This window comes from Coregonus lavaretus (genome assembly GCF_964263955.1).
Source record: "Coregonus lavaretus genome assembly, chromosome: 27".
NCBI lineage: Eukaryota > Metazoa > Chordata > Actinopteri > Salmoniformes > Salmonidae > Coregonus > Coregonus lavaretus.
This window is the reverse complement of record NC_140014.1, coordinates 7,680,242-7,689,919: the sequence shown is the minus strand read 5'-3', so window position 1 is coordinate 7,689,919 and position 9,678 is coordinate 7,680,242. Positions and strand designations below refer to the sequence as shown.

Genomic DNA, 9,678 nt, shown 5'->3' with positions numbered 1-9,678 from the left:
TTTCGGATAAATAACTATCATATTGTGGATATAATGACTAAGTGGTAAAAGGCAAATAATAGAACAGCTAGAACAGTCTGGTAAGTTCAGAAAATGACATCACTTTACTGTAATGCAGCCTTTGAAACCAGGAAAAGACTAAACTTACCATGTAACGATATTACACTTCTTCAAAATCTAATGGTGCTTTTCCATTACATGGTACCTACTCGCCTCGTCCTAAAATCTGCAATGGGAAACGGACGCACAGCGAGTCGAGGCGAGGCGAGTCAAGTAGGTACTGGTAATGGAAAAGCACCTTAAGACGATATCTAGTCTTATATCACGATAGATATAATATTAAAATATTGCCCAGCCCTAATTGACGTCTGAAAAAACTTAAACAAGCCCAAATCCAGTACTTTTTATGGCAGCGACAAGTGCTTTCTCAAAGTCCATGTAGAGTTTGAAATGAGCTGGCAGCTTTAGGGTTTCAAAGCATGTGGAGGACGTAGGAAGGGTTCCCCCAGAAATCTCCACTCTCAGTTCAGGAGGAAGCATCTCCCAGCCAACCCAGAATGTCAGCAGCTGGGCCAGGGTACCTGATGAAGCTAAAAGTCATAAAATGGATTAAAGACATTTAGTTCAACTGTAATTGATCATATCTATCCATGAGACATAGAAGCATTTGTAAAGAGAGAAAATAAGGTTTATACCTGTTTCAATGAACATCCTTAGAAAGCCAGTGATGCGGCAGGTGGTGTCAAAGTCTTCATCATCACTGTCCTCAACTGGCCATGTGATTTTTTCTAGGAGCATCTTAAAGAAAACAAAAATTGTAATTTAAAAAAAGGGAGAACTTATTTTGGTGAAGGACTATGCAGATCAAAATCTTAGAAAATTGAAAAATATCCATCTCAGTCATTGATAATACACGTAAATTCATCAAGTTAAGTCACAAATATAACTAAATTACTGACTTACCTGGGGTGTGAACTGCATTTCAGCCATTTTGGGGAAAAGAAGTGGTACAACATCCGGCCTAGATGTCAGCAGGGGCCATACCATCACATCTTTCAGTCCCTTTCTCAACTGTTTAATTTGGCGCATGGTCCTCCCAACGACCTAAGAGACAGACCGACCCATATTACAGCCCAAATCCTTAACCCAAATTTGACAAAAGTTGGCACAGTAGGAAAAATGTTAATAAACACAATAAAGTGCTTTATAAAAATCCATTAAAACTCTAGTACTTAAACTCTCGTGTTAACATAACAAGCCAGGGTTCACAACACATTCTATAATTTCAACAAGTACAGCGATGAATTCTGTCACTTAACCAGCAGGAACTCACTGCATGGAGTAGAAGTTTGTTATGTAGCCATCTCCGATTTGTTTTGGTGACTGCCGGAAGATCCCAAGACATGGAAAGATCTGAAACTGTGTCCTTCTGTTCCGGTGTAAGATCTTCATGTTCAAGCTAGAATTAAGACCATACAAGTTATTATATCTGCCCAAGCAATATTTTTTACATGGCAAAGTTTCTTTTAGGTTACATACCAGTTCTATGATGCTCCTGATGTGCAGATCAGGGCAGTCTTCTGTAACAACGGTAGCCATTTCAGGGTCCCCATTGAACAGTACATGAATTACAGCAGGACTTAGTCCTGTGACATGGGGACCATCATGCAGAAAGGTGTGGCCCAACATCCTTCCTGCAACCCGGAAGAGGTTGCTTTCAATAAGTGCCTCTGATGCTGCTGGAACAAGATGGTCAGGTTCACCCTCAAATAGCAGTGTTTGGCCCATTCCTCCTGTAAAGTACCAAGAGAGCAGGGAATAAAGTCACAACAATTAACCTCTTAAATACATTAAATAAAAATGTATGATAGATAGATAGATAGATAGATAGATAACATCATACTAGTGGCGATTACTTGGCCTGTGGTATTGCTGCTTGTAGAATTCACTTAAACCAAATTGTAGCCTACTCCAAAATGACTTACAGAAGGACCCCAAACCACTTCAAATTCAATTCCCCTGTATACCCTACTACAGACTTACCTGACACAAAACATTGCCCACCGGCCCTCCGCTAAACAGCACATATCCGCGTTCATCAACCACCAGAACGTACGTGTACGCGTGTGTGTGTGTGCGCGCGCATAGAGAGAGGCGGTGTAGAGTGAGTCACGACACAAACAGGTGCTCAGTCAGCGTTGCATGCAGTGTGAGAATGGCAAGCAGCAAGAGCGGCAAAAGCCAATGTGTGCTTCTTTTACCTATATATGTAACGCTATCTTTTGCGTTTATCCAAACGTCGTCAAACTTGGCACTGCACTTACTCGTGACCAGAGCAAGACACCTGTCAAGTTTGAAATCCATCGGACTAACTGAGAGACATGCGCTACAGACAGACATTTCTGCAATTTATAGATGGATTAACCTTCAAAAAATTAGTAAGATACTTACCAAGATCTAGACTGAATCCAAACTGGAGTTTGGATATGATTGTTGTCATAAAGTACCGCATCACTCCCTCTCCGATAGCAACATCACCTGAAATAAAATACTGATAATAACACTGGAAAAAAAGTGGCGGCCTAATACAGGTAACTGGATTTGGTAACATTTAACAAGAAAGGGAGAAAAACTTCTATTGGCTGTAATTCTAGAATAGCATCCTTAATATTGATTATTCCAGATAACAAGAGTATATTGTGCACAATATTCACATACATACATATAACATTTTTATCAATTATATAATTTTGTGCATTCCATTCTCCCATTTAACAATTACATATAAGCTACTTGAGTGGTATAAACTGTACTGATGTATTTATATTATAAATGTTATATTACTTACCAACCAGAGTACAATGAAGTGGACATGCCCATTCTTGCTGCTGTTTATAGAATAAGAGAAGCTCCCGTTCCCTGTCCTCTTCAGAGTCCCTTACATCCATCTTCATTCTAAGTGGTTTCCCAGTTGCATGTTCCCTTAGCAGATTCTCTTTGAAAACTTTGGCAGCTTGAGTGGGTTCTTTAATAAGCTTCCATTCTAAACAAACAACAACAATAAAGTTATCTATTACAGAGAGACATATTGTGAGTTGGCATGTTACCTGCATATACAGATATCCTCTCACTCTACAGAACAGGAGGAAAATTCTGTTCATTTCACTGACAAAACGTGAGACCCAACATCTTCAGAACCTGTCACAACGCTGAGTTGACATAAAAACAGCACTACTAAACAACTACAACTAAATATTAGAAAAATAGAAAAACCCAGTTGCATGTTATTAATTGTCTGTAACTGTATTATCTTATCTAATTATATCCTACAGGTGTTATCTTTCTATTAACTTTTCAGTTACACACAATCTTATAGCAACACTATTGTGATGACACAAACCACTGTCTGTTTCTTTGCGATCCAACTCCTCGTTGACAATCACTGCCGGTACTACTGCACTCTCAGCTGATGTTTCAGGCCTCACTGGAACACTGTCACTGACTAGGGCTGTCTCACTATCATTTTCTTCACTTTGGCCTCCCTCTTGTTCTCTTTCTGATTCCTGCATGGGTGTCCTTGAAGTTAACACAATTGAAATGATGGTCATACTCGCTTATTTGTGTGCACAACAATAAGAGAGACATATTCCCAAAGAAAATAAATTATGCTACCCTTGCATTGCTTTAAGAAGTACATACCCATTGCAGCTCAATCTGTGCAGCTTCATCTCTGAAAAGGGAACTTCCTTCTGACAAGTGATGCAGGGGATGACTGGACCAGAGGCAGGACGTGAGCTCTCCTAACAACAACAACAAATGGCTTTTAATTAATGATTAAAAGTCACCAGTAATCTTTGTTTTGATTATGTATTAAACTAAGTCTCTGTAAATGTATGTACACAATCTAAGGGTAGATCCTGTTGAAGTGGACGTATGTAGATTGTAGCCTGTCCAATCATCGTCGATGGATCTTTCAGATAGGCAAGGGTGTATCCAGTGCTGGGACACTGAAGCAACGCAAGATTTCGACTGCGAGTAGATCCTACAAGTTTTAGAAATTCAAAGCCTCCCCCTTGTTGGAGCTTCGGAAACACTTCCATCAGTTTATTTGTTATAACCATGGGATCGTGGTCATTCCCTGGAGAAAAAAACAAAACAAAATCATAACTCACCTCACCTTAAATTAAGCAAATAAGCCTGTGATAACTATTATTGACACTATGAACACCAATTAAGTTTGAGTCACTATAAAAAGAAATGCAAATAATTTCAACAAGCCACAGACAGTACAAACTTTTGTTTACTTTTGGTAAATGCCTAGTTTGGCACTGACCTGAAAATGTTACTTTTTGCTCTCCAAGCCTGAAGTAAGAAGTTCAGCTTTAAACAGTACGCTTGGAGTTTTATCCGCATTGTGGTCAGCCAAACAACAGACAGTGTGTGTGTAGCTTCTTCGGCTAACTTGGACTTGTGCTGGTCGTCTCGTCATATTCCTTCTGGCTCCAATGTTATATGGCGCAAAGAGCCTTGCTACCTCCGCTGCAACACAGAAAAACGTAACAGCTCAATGGTCACCAGTCAGCTAAAACAGCCTCTACTTCTATCTTGGGATGCTCAAGCCAGCTAACACCATTTAGCCGATTAGCGAACTAGCTAGGTTTATGCTTCCCCCCCATTAACAATAAACGTGTCACGCACGAAGCATCATAATACCGCATGCAAATACATGTTCGAGTCGATCTAATTTAACCTACACGTGTGTCCCGAATCATTAAATAGTAGCACACCTGGCTAACATGAAATTACTTAGCTTACCTTGGACAGGTGTACGTGATTGAGCGGCGGGTATCTGCTGTGACTGAGCTGCCGGAGTCACCGGTGCCGCGGGAGCCGTTGGACTTCTGCTCAGAGCTTCCTCAATCAAATTCGCTGCTTCTCTCAGCAGCTCCGGGCAACTTTTAGACATTTTGTCCTGCACCTCACACAGCGTCTCAACATTGGGGCTAGCAGGACCGAGTCTTCTTGATTTTTAGCCGTTGCAATGAAAGTACTGTTTAACCGTGTAACTAAACCAACGTAGAGGTGAATAGCGCCACCCAGTGTATTGGAATGTGTTCAGTAGCTCTGCATCAATCCATTATCCGGAATTGATTTGTCTTGGCTTGATGCAGAGGGTAACCAATCAGGCGTTAGGTTCCGCCTACCAACTTTTGATGGGTCAGTTTGACAGTTTTAAGTAATTCATGAATCACTCCAACGCAGGACCATGAAATGTAAATGTAAATAGTGAAATAATTATATATGTATTTTACATAAAATGAATCGGTATTTGAATTAATTAATGATACATTTAATTACACATTTATGTATTTAATTCTAATTTTAATTAATTAATGACACATTTAAGTAATTATTTAATGGTGTATTTATTTATTTAATTGTGGCACTTTTAGTCCTCCATAGAATTCAGACGTTCTGCTTTCCCTTTGTCATTAGCAATTTCTATTGTTTTAAATCGGGTAGACAGTAAATTAGGTACAAATGTTATTTTGCACATAAATTAGAGTGGGATGGTGTTTGTTTTCAGTAACTGGGAGAAGTGTTTCTCTCACACATCTTTGGTCAGATATGCATATATCGTGAAGGCATTCTATTGAGTCCATTGAGTAGGGGAGATGGGAAGGGACAGGGTTATTAAAGAGTGATAGAGAATATGCTGACATGCGCACATTATATAATCCTCTGCTCTGATACATGGGGCACACTCAAAAGTCGCCATGCCTGCCCACCTTGCTGGAGTCTACCCTTCAGTGCAGTGCACGCAGCATGGGAGAGAACCGGGCCAATGCTTTAACACAGAGGGAGATGACATCTTGGTTAAAAACAGACCTGGAGTCAACAAGACATGACGGGTGTCTTATTGGTTTAGCACTAGCAATTTGCCTGTTGTAGTTTAGAAATTGCGAGCCCAGCTGGCCGTAGCCCAAACTCCTCAAGTTACATCCTTGTTTATGAGGCCACAGTTTGTTCTGCCTAGATAAAGACACATTGTCATTGACTTGTCTTTTGATTAGAATTCTCCATAATGAAAATTGTCAACCAGCTGGTCAGTCACAGTGGTCATCTGGGGTAACTTGGCCCGCAATCCTGAAAAACAACAGTTGATTTATAGTCAAGTGAAGTGCGTTGACCTCTTGACCTCTTTCACCGGCAGCAATCATTATCTCCTCTACCCTGGGCCATGGCACTGATCCTGTGCATCGGCATCCATTGTTGACATGCAGCAGAGTGTATTGGCCTGTATATTAATAGCTACAAAGAAGAAACAGGCCACCCAATTGCCTCCCACGTCACCTATCTCCACACTCGTTCAGCCAATGAGGAGAGAGCTCCTTCACCGAGCTTGCGCCATAAGCCTCACGGTCAAGATAGACTGTATAAGTGGCACTCGGCTAGCCATGCTAGCTTCGCCCTCATGGGAGTGCTAGCAAGCAAGCTAGGTAGAGCTAGGTATCAACATCCATTGTCAGCCAATCCAGTAGGGGCTGGAAGTTATGGTGAGCTTCGATTGGTCACTCACGCTGCGATATCGTGATGGATTTGCATAACATTCAGCATTCCCCAATTTTAGTGCCGCCCTGTTCAGCTCCCAGGCCAATGCTCGCTTTGCTCAACGGTCTCCCACCCACTCCGCTTATCTTCGCTTTGAATTTGAGGGGGGGCGGGGGCCAGGACTGAGTTTGGGAAACCCTATGCTAGGCTATGCTAGGCCTGTGGAATGTTGTCCCACTCCTCTTCAATGGCTGTGTGACGTTGCTGGATATTGGCGGGAAATGGAACACGCTGTCGTACACGTCGATCCAGAGCATCCCAAACATGATCAATGGGTGACATGTATGGTGAGTATGCAGGCCATGGAAGAACTGGGACATTTTCAGCTTCAAGGAATTGTGTACAGATCCTTGTGACATGGGGCCGTGCATTATCATGCTGAAACATGAGGTGATGGCTGCACGACAATGGGCCTCAGGATCCTGTCATTGTATCTCTGTGCATTCAAATTGCCATCAATAAAATGCAATTGTGTTCATTGTCCGTAGCTTATGCCTGCCCATACCATAACCCCACCGCCACCATGGGGCACTCTGTTCACAACGTTGACATCAGCAAGCGACGCCATACAGTTGAAACCGGGATTGATCCGTGAAGAGCACACTTCTCCAGCGTGCCAGTGGCCATCAAAGGTGAGCATTTTCCCACTGAAGTCGGTTCCGATGCCTAACTGCAGTCAGGTCAAGTCCCTGGTGAGGACGACGAGCACGCAAATGAGCTTCCCTGAGACAGTTTCTGACAGTTTGTGCAGAAATTCTTCAGTTGTGCATACCCACAGTTTCATCAGCTGCCAATTGCACACTCCCTCAACTTAAGACATCTGTGGTATTGTTTTGTGTGACAAAGCTGCACATTTTAGTATCCTTTTATTGTCCCCAGCACAAGGTGCACCTGTGTAATGATCATTCTGTTTAATCAGATTCTTGATATGCCACACCTGTCAGGTGGATGGATTATCTTGGCACTGGAGAAATGCTCACTAACAGGGATGTAAATACATTTGTTCACAAAATCTGAGAGAAACATGCTTTTTATGCATATGGCAATTTCTGGGATCTTTTATTTCAGCTCATGAAACATGAGACCAACACTTTACATGTTGCGTTTATATTTTTGTTCAGTATACTTAGAAATAAATAATGTATTGAGCATGCAGTAGTATGAGCGTGTAAACGTGCACAGTCTGTCTGTTGTGTTTGTTACTCTGCCCATAAGTCCTGACATCTGCTCTGTGAAATTTGGCGGAAGAGCAGATGAGATGATGCTGACGGCAAATTAACACACAATGTTTGGCAGAACCCCCCCCCCCCCAAAGAAAAAGAAAAAAAGAACACTGACTGTTTGGTCTGGCACCTACTATCATGCCCCGTTCAAAGGCACTTAACTTTTGTCTTGTCTGAATGGCACACATACACAATCTATGTCACAATTGTCTCAAAGCTTAAAAATCCTTCTTTAACCTGTCTCCTTCCCTTCATCTACACTGATTTAAAGTGGATTTAACAAGTGACATCAATAAGGGATTATAGCTTTCACCTAGATTCACCTGGTCAGTCTGTCATGGAAAAAGCAGGTGTTCATGATGTTTTGTTCACTGTGCATATGCTATACATTTCTTGTAGCCTATACATCTTTTATAACACGTCTTTGCAGAATACATCCCCGTATTGTGGATTTTTCCATTGAACTTCATAGGATTGTTCTCCTTGATTATTGTCTATACAGTGCATTCGGAAAGTGTTCAGACCCCTTCACTTTTTCCACACTTTGTTACGTTACAGCCTTATTCTAAAATTGATTCAATAAAAAATAAATCTCATCAATCTATACACAATACCCCATAACGAAAAAGCGAAAACAGGTTTTTATAAATTTTTGCTAATGTATTATATAAAAAACAAACACAAAAACAACATTTACAGTGGGGAAAAAAAGTATTTAGTCAGCCACCAATTGTGCAAGTTCTCCCACTTAAAAAGATGAGAGAGGCCTGTAATTTTCATCATAGGTACACGTCAACTATGACAGACAAAATGAGAGAAAAAAATCCAGAAAATCACATTGTAGGATTTTTAATGAATTTATTTGCAAATTATGGTGGAAAATAAGTATTTGGTCAATAACAAAAGTTTCTCAATACTTTGTTATATACCCTTTGTTGGCAATGACACAGGTCAAACGTTTTCTGTAAGTCTTCACAAGGTTTTCACACACTGTTGCTGGTATTTTGGCCCATTCCTCCATGCAGATCTCCTCTAGAGCAGTGATGTTTTGGGTCTGTCGCTGGGCAACACGGACTTTCAACTCCCTCCAAAGATTTTCTATGGGGTTGAGATCTGGAGACTGGCTAGGCCACTCCAGGACCTTGAAATGCTTCTTACGAAGCCACTCCTTCGTTGCCCGGGCGGTGTGTTTGGGATCATTGTCATGCTTAAAGACCCAGCCACGTTTCATCTTCAATGCCCTTGCTGATGGAAGGAGGTTTTCACTCAAAATCTCACGATACATGGCCCCATTCATTCTTTCCTTTACACGGATCAGTCATCCTGGTACCTTTGCAGAAAAACAGCCCCAAAGCATGATGTTTCCACCCCCATGCTTCACAGTAGGTATGGTGTTCTTTGGATGCAACTCAGCATTCTTTGTCCTCCAAACACGACGAGTTGAGTTTTTACCAAAAAGTTCTATTTTGGTTTCATCTGACCATATGACATTCTCCCAATCCTCTTCTGGATCATCCAAATGCACTCTAGCAAACTTCAGACGGGCCTGGACATGTACTGGCTTAAGCAGGGGGACACATCTGGCACTGCAGGATTTGAGTCCCTGGCGGCGTAGTGTGTTACTGATGGTAGGCTTTGTTACTTTGGTCCCAGCACTCTGCAGGTCATTCACTAGGTCCCCCCGTGTGGTTCTGGGATTTTTGCTCACCGTTCTTGTGATCATTTTGACCCCACGGGGTGAGATCTTGCGTGGAGCCCCAGATCGAGGGAGATTATCAGTGGTCTTGTATGTCTTCCATTTCCTAATAATTGCTCCCACAGTTGATTTCTTCAAACCAAGCTG

At 41.6% G+C, this 9,678-nt stretch overlaps 2 protein-coding genes across 3 annotated transcripts in view; one reads left to right on the top strand and one right to left on the bottom strand.

The window, feature by feature from the left end:
- Positions 1-9,678, top strand: part of fancm (FA complementation group M) — a 106,026-nt gene that overhangs the window by 26,301 nt on the left and 70,047 nt on the right. The window lies entirely within an intron of this gene.
- Positions 126-3,894, bottom strand: LOC311102818 (G2/M phase-specific E3 ubiquitin-protein ligase-like). 2 transcript variants are annotated; one of them, XM_084144244.1, is made up of 8 exons: positions 3,700-3,894; positions 2,849-3,043; positions 2,452-2,538; positions 1,540-1,793; positions 1,334-1,459; positions 964-1,104; positions 696-798; positions 126-590 (listed from the first exon to the last, which is right to left on the bottom strand). In XM_084144244.1, the coding sequence occupies exons 1-8, from the start codon at positions 3,701-3,703 to the stop codon at positions 379-381; spliced, it is 1,122 nt and encodes a 373-aa protein (XP_084000370.1). In that variant the 5' UTR covers positions 3,704-3,894; the 3' UTR covers positions 126-378. The 2 variants fall into 2 exon arrangements, with proteins under 2 accessions (XP_084000370.1, XP_084000369.1); XM_084144243.1 differs by lacking the exon at positions 3,700-3,894 and having other exon boundaries at positions 2,849-3,267.

Excerpts from the sequence above, each read along its gene's own strand:
- LOC311102818 (XM_084144243.1), bottom strand. The coding sequence starts at position 3,161 with ATGAACAGAATTTTCCTCCTGTTCTGTAGAGTGAGAGGATATCTGTAT. Across the intron at positions 1,460-1,539 it reads TCAGGAGCATCATAGAACTG|CTTGAACATGAAGATCTTAC; the intron begins GTATGTAACCTA and ends TCTTAATTCTAG. Across the intron at positions 799-963 it reads AAATGCAGTTCACACCCCAG|ATGCTCCTAGAAAAAATCAC; the intron begins GTAAGTCAGTAA and ends GTTTTCTTTAAG.